The 13,205-nt window shown below is 39.2% G+C and overlaps 1 protein-coding gene across 13 annotated transcripts in view; it reads left to right on the top strand.

The window, feature by feature from the left end:
• Positions 1-13,205, top strand: part of NSD3 (nuclear receptor binding SET domain protein 3) — a 115,240-nt gene that overhangs the window by 50,996 nt on the left and 51,039 nt on the right. For all 13 annotated transcript variants that reach the window (XR_012416364.1, XR_012416362.1, XR_012416361.1 and 10 more), the window contains exons 5-8: positions 1,331-1,485; positions 3,397-3,912; positions 6,431-6,557; positions 13,062-13,162. Coding sequence is in view for 7 of the 13 variants with exons in the window: in XM_073998574.1 (XP_073854675.1) it covers positions 1,331-1,485; positions 3,397-3,912; positions 6,431-6,557; positions 13,062-13,162 (899 nt within the window). In the remaining 6 variants the exon portion in view is untranslated. The remainder of the gene's footprint in view (positions 1-1,330; positions 1,486-3,396; positions 3,913-6,430; positions 6,558-13,061; positions 13,163-13,205) is intronic.

Here is a 13,205-nt window from a genome sequence, read left to right as displayed (position 1 = left end):
TGCCTTTCTCTTCCTAATTACTTTGGGTTCTCTGAAAAGATCAGTTCCTGCATTTCTCCATTGATGTAATACTTCTTCTCTAGAACAGTATTTTTCAGACATTTTTGGCAAAAGATGAGTTTTTATTTACTTTTTTCAAATGTCTAGTCTACTATGAACTAATACCTCTGTAAAATACAACCAAACTTAATTATTTAAAAAAAAAAAAAAAGAATGCCCTTCCCCTGAAAAAAACATCTAGTGCAAGATTCTTGATCATGTGTCTACATATCATAACAACGTCAAATTGCTGTCAGAGCTTCTCAATGCTTACTCAACTTCTTTACTTACTTTGTCACAGACTGGCTTGTCAAACCAATTTCAGAGTAGCATTGCCCCTAATCAGCAGTTCTCAGGTGCTGTAGTCCCAGGACCCCTTTTACTCCTAAAATTTGAGGACTCAAAAAGACTTTTGTTTATGTGGGTTATATCTAATGTTATTTAAATTTGGAAATTAAAGCTGAGATGCAGGCACAAGTGGCTCACGCCTGTAATTCTAACACTTTGGGAGGCTGAGGCGAGAGGATTGCTTGAGCCCAGGAGTTCAAGACCAGCCTGGGCAACATAGCAGGACTCCATCTCAGTTTAAAAAAAAAAAAAGAAAAAAATTAAAGCTGAGAAAATTTCAAAATATTTATTAATTTATTTAAAAATAAGAACCTATCATAGGCTGGGGCCAGTGGCTCATGCCTGTAATCTCAGCACTTTGGGAGGCTAAGGCAGGAGGATCACTTCAGGCCAAGCAATTGAAACCAGCCTGAGCCACATAGTAAGACTCCCATCTCTGCAAAAAAAAAAAGCAACAAAAAATTTTATTAATTAACTGAGCATGGTGACATATGCTTGTCGTCTTACCAGCTCAAGAGGCTAAGGCACAGGATTGCCTGAGCCCAGGAGTTTGAGGCTGCAGTGAGCTAGGATCATACAACTGCAGTCCAGCCTGGGCCACAGAGTGAGACCATGTCTCTAAAAACAAGAACCCCTTACTTACTATCATTAATTATATTTTTATGAAAAATGACTATTTTGTTAAGTTAATGAGAAGAATTTTTTTTTTTTTTTTTTTTTTGAGACAGAGTCTTGCTCTGTCACCTAGGCTGGAGTGCAGTGGTGCGATCAATTATTTGTGGTGATTTTTACAGTAGCTATTAGTTCTGTAACTGGTGGGTATTAGAACGTATCTTTGGACAATGGGAGTAATACTGAGGAACCTGGGTTAGATTCCCATTTTTGGCAAAGTAGATGTGAAAGCTTATGTTCTGAAATGGTTAATAAGAATTTTTACTTACAGGTGCCCGAGAATATCATGTCCAGTTTTTTAGCAACCAGCCAGAGAGGGCATGGGTTCATGAAAAACGGGTACGGGAGTATAAAGGTCATAAACAGTATGAAGAATTACTGGCTGAGGCAACCAAACAAGCCAGCAATCACTCTGAGAAACAAAAGGTAACTAACATGTTAATATTATTTACCTAGTATGGTTTTTAAAGAGCTTAATAACTTAGAAGAATTTTTCATACTTGAATTCAATTCAATTTCATACTTGAATTCAATTCAATTTCATACTTGAAATTCAATTCAAGACAATTATTAGAATCCTTTTTTTAAACCCCTTTCAGCTCAGTTTTTTTTTTTTTTTTTTTTTTGTTTGTTTTTTTTTTTTTTTTTTTTTTGAGACGGAGTCTCGCTGTGTCGCCTGGGCTGGAGTGCAGTGGCCGGATCTCAGCTCACTGCAAGCTTCGCCTCCGGGGTTTAGGCCATTCTCCTGCCTCATCCTCCCGAGTAGCTGGGACTACAGGCGCCCGCCATCTCGCCCAGCTAGTTTTTTGTATTTTTTAGTAGAGACGGGGTTTCACCGTGTTAGCCAGGATGGTCTCGATCTCCTGACCTCGTGATCCACCCGTCTCGGCCTCCCAAAGTGCTGGGATTACAGGCTTGAGCCACCGCGCCCGGCCTCAGTTTTAATCATAATGGTAAATTACTAGTAAGTTTGTAAGTACACCAATGAGTTTTATATGTCATATAAACAACGTATAGTACTATTAAAACCTTTAGCTACTTGCTTAATACAATACTGGATTCTATTGTGAGTTTCATTAATGTGCATAAGATATACCAGATACTAGTGAAATGTGGATTTTGCCAGGGATTTTTACTCTTTTTTCTATTTCAGCATGTTTCCATAATTTCTTTTCATTCTTATTTCACAAAATTGTTTTATGAAAGTAAAGTTTTAAAAATATTTAGTGAGTGCCTATTGTGAAATAGGTATGGTTTTAAGCATTTTACATATATTAACTCACTTATTATTCATAACAACCTATATGAGGTAGATACTATTATTCCCCTTTTTACAGATGAAGAAATTGAGGCACAGAAAGCTTATGTAACTGGTTCAACCGAGATCACACAAGTGATGGAATCAGGAAATATATTTGATGTGGTGGTGGAGATTTTAGAATTTTGACATGAACTCTTGGTAATCTGGTTAAGATTTTAAACTCAACTAATTTTAGTGTGGGTCTCTTATGATTCAGAAATTTGTCATTTTTTATACTTGAAAAACTAAATTTTATCACAGAATTTTGATTAATTTTATGAGACTTACATTTTACAGATTTATAGATCAGTATTTGACATACACTATCTCATAGTTTTATTAACTAATTTCTGGCTACATCAGTCTAGCCACCTGGATAATTCCTAATTGCTTTGGCCATCTCACACATCTTTATTCAAAGTATTTTTACCCCTCTTGCCAATCCGAAGTCTTCTGATCAACCCTGGATCTAGAGACCTATGGAAACTATAATTCCAGGTCTACCTTTTTTCTCATCCATGCCTATTCTCCTTTGTCTTATTAACTTTCATTTGTTCCTTGGGGCTCTGTCCTTTCACTTCATTCTGTCCCTGCATGCATTGTGGTTCAAACTCTGCCATCATTTGTTGTGATCTCTGTAGCACCCCTGACTTGCCCTCTGCCCTAGATATGGGAGAGAATTGGGAGTTTCAGGGTATCATTTTTAATGATAATAATCATTTCTGTCATCATTGTTCTCTTTTCCCTCATTATCACTAGCTTTTTATGTATATGAAAGGAGAAGGATGTCTCCCTCTTGGGGGCCTTGTCCAGCAGAGTGATCAGCAAAGGAAGGATATAAAAGAGAGGCGATCCTCATGTTATCTAATATCTATTTATCAGAATTATGGAGATAGAATATTCCACTTGTTTGACCAAAGAACCTGAAGATATTTATGTAGACCTGAAAAGATAATAGGATCACATGGGAAATACATGTCGATTTTAATGTACCTATTAGAGTAAAGCATGTCTGATAATCTCTATCTTTTTTAAAGATTCGGAAACCCCGACCTCAGAGAGAACGTGCTCAGTGGGATATTGGTATTGCCCATGCAGAGAAAGCATTGAAAATGACTCGAGAAGAAAGGATAGAACAGTATACTTTTATCTATATTGATAAACAGCCTGAAGAGGCTTTATCCCAAGCGAAAAAGAATGTTGCCTCCAAAACCGAAGTTAAAAAAACCCGACGACCAAGATCTGTGCTGAATACTCAGCCAGAACAGACCAGTGCAGGGGAGGTGGCCTCCTCACTCTCAAGTACTGAAATTCGGAGACACAGCCAGAGGCGGCACACAAGTGCGGAAGAGGAAGAGCCACCTCCTGTTAAAATAGCCTGGAAAACTGCGGCAGCAAGGAAATCCTTACCAGCTTCCATTACGATGCACAAAGGGAGCCTGGATTTGCAGAAGTGTAACATGTCTCCAGTTGTGAAAATTGAACAAGTGTTTGCTCTTCAGAATGCTACAGGGGATGGGAAATTTATCGATCAATTTGTTTATTCAACAAAGGTACCTCCTTTTTTCGTGGAGTTTTTTGGGGGATGGTATTTTTAAAGTGGTCAACCTTGGCATTTAAAACAATGACCTTGGCATAATTTAAATACCCTTTCTACCCACTGAATTTGAAACATACAGTCATTGTACTCTGTGGGCAAAAAAGACAGGCAAAAAGTCTATGTTTTTCTTCTTTTTTCCCCCTTCTTTTGTGATATTCCCATCTGTAGTAGATTAGTCTTGAGCTGTGCAGCCAAAATTGAGCTTAGTTCCCTAAAGTCATGGAAAAAACTGGGCACTTTGCCTGTTTCTAGTTTGTGTAGTTAGCTTTTCTTAGTTGCAAAATGTGCTGCTTATTAAAATCATTTTTGTCAATTATATGAATTAACCATTGTTATAAAAGCCACAGGTAATAATTGTACCTGCTGACCTGTTTGGTTCCACCAGCAATTTTGTTAGATTCTTATTGGCTTGGGATATCTAACTGCCTTTCAGAGAAATCCCAGAACTGTGTTCGTTCTGTAACAATTAGCTGTGGCAGTAACTTGGGTAATGGGGTAAAAACAGCCTCTGCAAACTGTGTGCCTTCATCAGTTTGTCCTGGGCCTCCATTTAGGGCACTTATACTTTAGCTTGAAGACTTTAAAACTCTTCCATAATATTGGTGGTATTTATTCTATATACCTCTTCACTACCATCCCATCCCATACCACTGTGTTGAGTTTGTGATTTTGATTTAGTTGCATTTCATTCATGTGTATTAAAGAATTCTATGCTTATTTTTTCCTAATATAGTCATATGCAGATTAATTAGTTAAACACAGGTATGCTTAATTAGTAATGCATCTTCCTAGAGAAATGTTAAGGGTGCTCTTTTAACCTGGTCTGCCCATAGGTTCAACTGACTTCAGTTAAGGCCAAGCCACCTGGAAGAACTTGAATTGCAGTCCCTACTTGGTTCTCTTGATAGCAAATGTATATTTTTCATCTTTCAAATGGCAAATGAGTATGTTGCATCTTTTTTGAGTACAAATTGGCTTTATTCTTGGAGCTAGTTTTACTGCTTCTGAATGTACAAGTCAAACTTTGTCACCACCACCCCAAAGAATGCTATTTAAAGGAAATTCAAGATGAAACTGATCTTTTCAAAATGAAGGCTCTAAAAATACATGCATGTATATATTTGTGTTTATTTTTTTCCTTTTTAAAAGATGAGGTCTCGCTCTGTGGCCCAGGCTGGAGTGCAGTGGTCGATCATAGCTCACTGCAGCCCCAAGGGATCTTCTGCCTCGGCCTCCCAAAGCACTGAGATTACAGCCATGAGCCACTGTGCCGGACCTTTTAATGATTTTTTGTAGAGATAGGGTCTCACTATGGTGCCTAGGCTGGTCTTGAACTCCTGGCCTCAAGCTGTTCTCCTGCCTCAATCTCCCAAAGTGTTGAGATTACAGGCAGGAGTCACGGTGCCTGGCCAAAAAAATACATATATATTTATAAATCACTTCTTTACTTCTATTCCATTGCATTAAAAATACCTAAAATGACACCTAAGTTAATTATACCTGCCTTCTTTCTGCTTCAGATTACTTATTGGGTCACATTTTGGTCACCATGAGTGACATATTTCTGTATTTAGGGATATTCTTGTCTCTTAAGACATATTGGCATTGTTTTCTGTGTAATAGAGCACTTTACCAAATGAAAATGACTAGAGTTCTCTTACTGTGATATGTATAAAGACCAGAAAATACTTTGTTTTGATAGAAAATTGAGTGATACAGGTATATTTTTTGGTGACATTTATCATCTGGACTTAGACAAATATTCTACCTCATGTGATCTTATTGTGCATTTAAAAATGTATCTTGGAATTAGCTGGGCATGGTAGCATGCGCCTGTAGTCCCAGCTACTCGAGAGGCTGAGGCAGGAGAATTACTTGAACCTGGGAGGCAGAGGTTGCAGTGAGCCAAGATCTCGCCACTGCACTCCAGCCCAGGTGACGGAGCCAAACTCCATCTTAAAAAAAATTCTTTTTTGGCCAGTTGCGGTGGCTCACGCCTGTAATCCCAGCACTTTGGGAGGCCGAGGCAGGCAGATCACCTGAGGTCAAGAGTTCGAGACCAGCCTGGCCAACATGGTGAAACCTCATCTCTACTAAAAATACAAAAAAAATTAGCAGGGCATGGTGGCACGCACCTGTAGTCCCAGCTACTCGGGGAGACTGAGGCAGGAGAATCACTTGAACCCAGGTGGTGGAGGTTGCAGTGAGCCAAGATCACACCACTGCACTCTAGTCTAGGCGACAGAGGGAGACTTCATTTCAAAAAAAAAAAATTTTTTTTAATTAAAAAAAAAGTGTCTTGATCGCTTAATCAAATTGTTCTGATAAAGGCTAAGATAGCGTAATTGCAATCAAAGACCATATAAAATTTAAGTAAATTATGATCATTTAAAGCCATCTTTATAAGCCCATGATGCCACTTGCCTGGTAATCACCTGTTTTGTTGTTTTTTCTTTTGCCTTATTTTAAAGGGAATTGGTAACAAAACAGAAATAAGTGTCAGGGGGCAAGACAGGCTTATAATTTCTACACCAAACCAGAGAAGTGAAAAGCCAACGCAGAGTATATCATCTCCTGAAGCAACATCTGGTTCTACAGGTTGGTATGAGTGAAGAGTATATATAGAGGTCCATTTTGAGAAATCCTTGTTCTGTTCTGCTATAATATGGTAGCTGTGTTCCTAAGAAACTCTTAGTTATCAAAAGTAAATTATATTTAAAAATCAAATTATAAAAGCAGTTACTTTAATAGGAAAGAATGGGTTAGAGGCTAGAGAACTTTATTCATAGCAAGTTATTTTTTGTACAAGAATTAAAATAATATGATTCTATAATTAAAAGTGTATAGCTATAAAAATCTATATCTATCAGAGTAAATACACCATTGATTATCTCTCTTTGCATAATAACAGCTTACTTTTCCTGTTCCATTAGCACACACATACCGTTTCCTCCTTTACCCCTGTTGGAAACAAACTGGCAGATGCCAAAGCTCTTGTCATTATTCCTAGGTGTGCTAGATACTAGTAGCTGAGGGGCCTAGAGCCTAATTGTCCTAATGTAACCTATTTTCTGATTAGCAGATACCATGAATTGAAAATCAAGCCATGTTATTCTTGCTTAAAGGAGAAGCTGTATTCAGTAAGATTGTGCCTTTGGAATGTTTAACTTTTTTTTTTTTTTTGAGACAGAGTCTCACTCTATCACCCAGGCTGGAGTGCAGTGGCTCGATCTTGGTTCACTGCAACCTCCGCCTCCTAGGTTCAAGCGATTCTCCTGCCTCAGCCTCCTGAGTAGCTGGGATTACAGGGGAACGCCAACACACGTAGCTACTTTTTGTATTTTTAGTAGAGATAGGGTTTCACCATGTTGGCCAGGCTAGTCTCCAACTCCTGACCTTCTGATCCACCTGCCTCGGCCTCCCAAAGTGCTGGGATTATAGGCATGAGCCACCGCGTCTGGCCTTTTTTGTGTGTGTGCGTGTGTGTGAGACAGGGTCTCACTCTGTCATACAGAGTGGAGTACAATGGTACGATCATGGCTCACTGCAGCCTCAACCTCCCAGGCTCAGGTGATCCTTTCACCTCAGCCTCCCAGGTAGCTGGGACCACAGGCGTGCATCACCACACCTGGCTAAGTTTTTGTATTTGTTGCCATGTTGCCCAGGCTGGTCTTGAACTCCTGGACTCAAGCAATCTACCCGCCTCGGCCTCCCAGTGTGCTGGGATTATAGGCCTGAGCCATTGCACCCAGCCAACATAATTTTTTTTTAGACTAATTTACTAAGGATTTTAGAATTTTAATTGAATGTCTGGTGGGTTTGGTTTATGTAACAGTATTACATCAGTAGTATTTATGCAATACTGCTTGCTTCATATAGCCATCAAGAAAAGAGTTAAGTATTAACTAGCTTGTTCATTTGGAATCTTAGTTTAGGAGAAAGGAATTCGTTTCATTTTGTTCTTTAAAAATTTGTTTTGAGTCTAAGAAGCGACTACAGTAGAAAAAAAAAAAAAGATAAACTATTTTCTGAACGTACTTATAGACCCATATATGAGTTTGTTTGTTTGTTTCCCCACACTGACCAGCTGGGTGTCCTATGATTCAATTTGATTCTCACACTGTTTCCCTGGTGTTAGAGTCCAGTCCCTCAGGGTAAGGGCTCAACTCTCTAAGACTGCCCTGACTTCAGATGTCAGTTGCAAGTCTGGGGCTTCAGAACTTCTGACTGACCAGCTATAAATTGGAGGTTCTCATGACACCCTCCTTGAGTTTAGTCATTTGCTAGAGCAGCTCACAGAATTCAGACAAGCCCTTTCCTTACATTTACTGGTTCATGTTAAAGAATATGGCAAAGGGTACAGATGAACAGCCAGATGGAAGAGATGCACAGGGCAAGGTATATGGAAAGGGCTGTAGAGCTTCATGCCCTCTCTGGCCATACCACCCTACAGGCACCTTTGTGTGTTCAGCAACCTGGAATTTCTCCAAACCCTGTAGCTCAGGGATATTTATGGAGGCTTTATCATGTAGGCATGATCAATTAACTCAGTCTTCGGCCCCACTCCCCTTCGCAGAAGATGGGGAGTGGAACTTAAAGAAAGCATCTAATCATAGCTTGGTTTTTCTAGTGACCAGACCCCAATTAGGAACCCACCAAGAGTTGCCTCTTTAGAACAAAAAACATTTGTATTATGCAGGAAATTCCAAGGGATTAGGAGCTCTGTGCCAGGAACCAGGGGTAGTGATCAAATATATATTTCTTATCATATCACAGTATCACAGTGACGAAGTAATTTTCTGGATGGATCAAAGTCTTAAGACCTGAAGTGGTAATCTTGAATCAATAGTAACTCAGCAAACCTGTGATTGAGTGGCATAAAGTGTAAATATTTTTGTAAGGGAAATTTAAATAAAATTCTAATTATTAAAATAGCAAAGTAAAAACAATCATTGTTCACAAAAGTACTTGGGATAGCTTTTGATAAAAAGAAAATAATGGAAGCTGCAGGACAGAGAGAGGTAATACTAGTGGAGATGGGGCACATGTTGGATGGGGCATTTTAAACAGCCTTTTTTAAAATGGAATTGGGAAGGAAAGTTGAGTTAAAGAAAGGAGGGAGTGAATAGCAAAGTCCAGTACTACATTTGCAAATTGTGTCATTTCAAAATACTTTATAAAAAGATGAACTTACAATGTCAAAGGAATGGGTAGATGGACTTAGAAGATTTCACATTAGCCATAATTGAGAATATTCTCTTCTTTGAATATTAAAAGAATCTTTTGGCCTCCACTTTCCATAATTAGGTACGTCAGTTTTTTTACCTCTTTACACTAAGTGATTAGTAATTTGTCTGAATTTAAATGGGATATCTGGAATAGGAAGATCTTTATTTGAAATCAGTTTCCTAAGGAGAAAGTAAATTCTTCCTATATTAGATTGATCTTAACTCAAATATTATGGTTTTATTTTAGATGGAGCTTGTTTTTCTTCTTCCTCTCAGTTACTGAACTTTTTTTTTTTTTTTTTTTTTGAGACCGGATCTTGCACCCAAGTTGGAGTACAGTGGTGTGATCATAGCTCACTGTAACCTTAAACTCCTGGGTTCCAGTGATCCTCCTACCTCAGCCTCCTGAAGTAGCTAAGACTACTGGTGCCTGCCACCATGCTTGGCTAATTTATTTTATTTTTATTTTTTGTAGAGGTGGGGGTCTCACCTTGTTCCCCAGGCTGGTCTCAAACTCCTGGGCTTAAACGATCCTCCTGTCTTGCCCTCCTGAAGTGTTGGGATTACAGGTATGAGTCGCTGTGCCCCGCCTGAACATTTTCTTTTTATGTAGTCTTTTCATTGTAAGATGTAATTTCTGCTATGAATATTTCCTTTTTTTCTAAGTGGAAGGTTATACTTCTTTGTATCTGGAAAAAGGCAGTATTGCTTTTTGCTTAAGCAGGCACATAGAATTTAGGTTGTAAATTAAGATTGAAAACTTAATTTGGGGCTGGGCATGGTGGCTCACACCTGTAATCCCAGCACTTTGGGAGGCTGAGGCAGGCGGATCATGAGGTCAGGAGTTCGAGACCAGCCTGGCCAACATGGTGAAACCTCATCTCTACAAAGGTACAAAAAAAAAAAAAAAATTGCTGGGCATGGTGGTGCGCGCCTGTAATCCCAGCTATTCAGGAGGCTGAGGCAGGAGAAGCGCTTGAACCCTGGAGGCGGAGGTTGCAGTGAGCTGAGATTGCATCATTGTACTCCAGCCTAGGTGACAGGGAGAGACTCCGTCTCAAAAAAAAGAAAAAGAAAAGAAAACTGAATTTAGGGACTGGTGCTGTAAAGCTTTGAGCTTGGCTGAAGTTTGGTTAGCAGCCATGGTTGATAAGCATACTTTGTCTTTTTAAGTGACCATTTTGCTTTTTGTGAAAATAACTTCAGTAGTTGAAAAGTCAAAATAGGCCGGGCACGGTGGCTCACGCCTGTAATCCCAGCACTTTGGGAGGCCGAGACGGGCGGATCACGAGGTCAGGAGATCGAGACCATCCTGGCTAACACGGTGAAAACCCGTCTCTACTAAAAAATACAAAAAACTAGCCGGGCGAGGTGGCGGGCGCCTATAGTCCCAGCTACTCGGGAGGCTGAGGCAGGAGAATGGCGTGAACCCGGGAGGCGGAGCTTGCAGTGAGCTGAGATCCGGCCACTGCACTCCAGCCCGGGTGACAGAGCGAGACTCCGTCTCAAAAAAAAAAAAAAAAAAAGAAAAGTCAAAATAGAGACTTGTTCACCCTTCATAAACCAATTGCATCATCTCAGCTGGTGTTAACTGCTTAAGGAAATTATTGAGCCTTTTCTTAGTAAATTTCAGGGATATATAAAATGTTTGGCACTGTCACATTTTTGTTGTTTGAAGAATTGTACTTGTATTCACAGTAGATTTCAAAGCTATTTTCCAAACCCACAAATGCTCACCTCTTTCTTAGAACATGAATATAATACTCTTCAGTGGTTTTAAATTTATATGTTCTTTGGGTAACTTTCAGAATCATTTTAAGAAATCATGTTGCTTTATCCTCTCTAAAACAGTAAATCAAATATCTTCTGCTCTTCATGATGTGATTATATTACCCTCAACACAAGTAAAGATTTTTTTTTTTTTTTTTTTTTTTGAGACGGAGTCTCACTCTGTCGCCCAGGCTGGAGTGCAGTGGTGCGATCTCATCTCACCGCAAGCTCCGCCCCTGGGTTCACGCTATTCTGCCTCAGCCTTCCAAGTAGCTGGGATTATAGGCAACCGCCACCACGCCTGGCTAATTTTTTGTATTTTTAGTAGAGACAGGGTTTCACCGTGTTAGTCAGGATGGTCTCGATATCCTGACCTCATGATCTGCCCGCCTCGGCCTCCCAAAGTGCTGGGATTACAGGCGTGAGCCACCGCACCCAGCCTTTTCTGTTTTTAAGCAATTCCATTTTCATTTTTGCCCTCCCTAGTAGTATTTGAATATTGACACTTACACTAAAGTATGGATCTCTGGGATCCTCAGGTTGGTCTGGGAGGATAGCATATCTGTTGTCTTAGTAAACATTTTTGTCAGTGTAAGGAGAAGAGTGAGAGTAAAGAAAGGAGCCAACACCTTTATTTGTGATTACTGTAAATCAATTAACCACAGCTCCAAAACAATATATTATTATCAAACTACCCACTCTTTCCCAAAAACAAAACAAAGTAGTGGCATCCCTCATTTTGGCTTTGAACTAAAGTGAGGGAAGTCATTTATACATAGCCAAGAGTAATGAAAGCAGAAAATATAAAGGTTATATGAAAGGCTTTATAGATAGAGCTTCTATCTGATTTTATAGGTCTTAGTGGCTTCTTCCTATGGCAAGCCAGAGGTGACTATGATTTAGGAAGGAATATGTAGGTGGTCCAGGCACTGAAAACATGGAGAACAGCTGCATTGCAGGTATCATTCCTCCTCAGGCTCACAGAATGAAATCATTCCTGACTTAGTGTTATTTCAAGTTGTGTTCTTCAATTTCTGTTTTATCCTTTCCAAAAATGGGGTCCATGTGAGTTTTCTTCAATTTGCTTTTAAAGAATTGTACTCTTTGAAAATCTTTTTTTTTTTTTTTTGAGACGGTGTCTCACTTTGTCACCCAGGCTGGAGTGCAATGGTGCGATCTCGGCTCACTGCAAGCTCCGCTTCCCGGGTTCATGCCATTCTCCTGCCCCAGCCTCCTGAGTAGCTGGGACTACAGGCGCCCGCCACCACGCCCGGCTCATTTTTTTTTTGTATTTTTAGTAGAGACGGGGTTTCACCGTGTTAGCCAGGATGGTCTCGATCTCCTGACCTCATGATCCACCCGCCTCGGCCTCCGAAAGTGCTGGGATTACAGGCGTGAGCCACCGCGCCCAGCCTAAAAATCTTAATAGTTTGTTTTACCATTTAACATGAAAAGCTTGATAATTTGTTTCAACTAGTTTTCCATGACTAATTATTTCCAAAATATAACAGATCCCTTGATAGTCAAATTAATGATTAGGTTTTGGTCACATTTTTGTGCCTTTCCTGCTTTTCCTGCTTTTGTTATTAATAACAATAGCAAAACTTATATAAGTGCAACAAGCACTGTTAACCATTTTACATATAGAATTAATTAAACTCCTTTGTTAAAATGCAGAATGTGTAGCACTGATTGAATTTTGAGCCAATAATTTCTAATGCCAAGTGGGTAATAAAATTATTTTTATGCATCCTTCAGTCCCTTCATTCCCTAATTATATTTACCTAAAGATGTTTATGTGCTTTTAAAACTAAACAGTGTCTCTGCTGTTTTAGTTTGACTTTTTAATTTTTAAAAAACCAATCCCCCTTTATTTGTATAGTTTAGGACCCTTTGTGAATCCCAGTCTCAGCTCATCAGCCTTCACAATTTGATCTGTTAAATAATTTATATGCTCCTGAGTATTTAGCAGATTTTAATGACTTTAATTAAAATTCCAAAAGTAATGGGTAAGAAAAGCAAATAATTTGGTCATATCTTAATTACATAGATGTCAAGGTATCCTTAAATGAGTTTTTGTTTGTGTGTTTAAATCATTTCTTAGGCTCAGTAGAAAAGAAGCAACAGAGAAGATCAATTAGAACTCGTTCTGAATCAGAGAAATCCACTGAGGTTGTGCCAAAGAAGAAGATCAAAAAGGAGCAGGTTGGGTTCCTACATGTAGAGAGTTAAAACATTGTATTTGTAA

This window comes from Macaca fascicularis, chromosome 8 (genome assembly GCF_037993035.2).
Source record: "Macaca fascicularis isolate 582-1 chromosome 8, T2T-MFA8v1.1".
Taxonomy (NCBI): Eukaryota; Metazoa; Chordata; class Mammalia; order Primates; family Cercopithecidae; genus Macaca; species Macaca fascicularis.
Note: the sequence above shows the minus strand (reverse complement) of the source record. Positions and strands in the feature narration are given on the sequence as shown.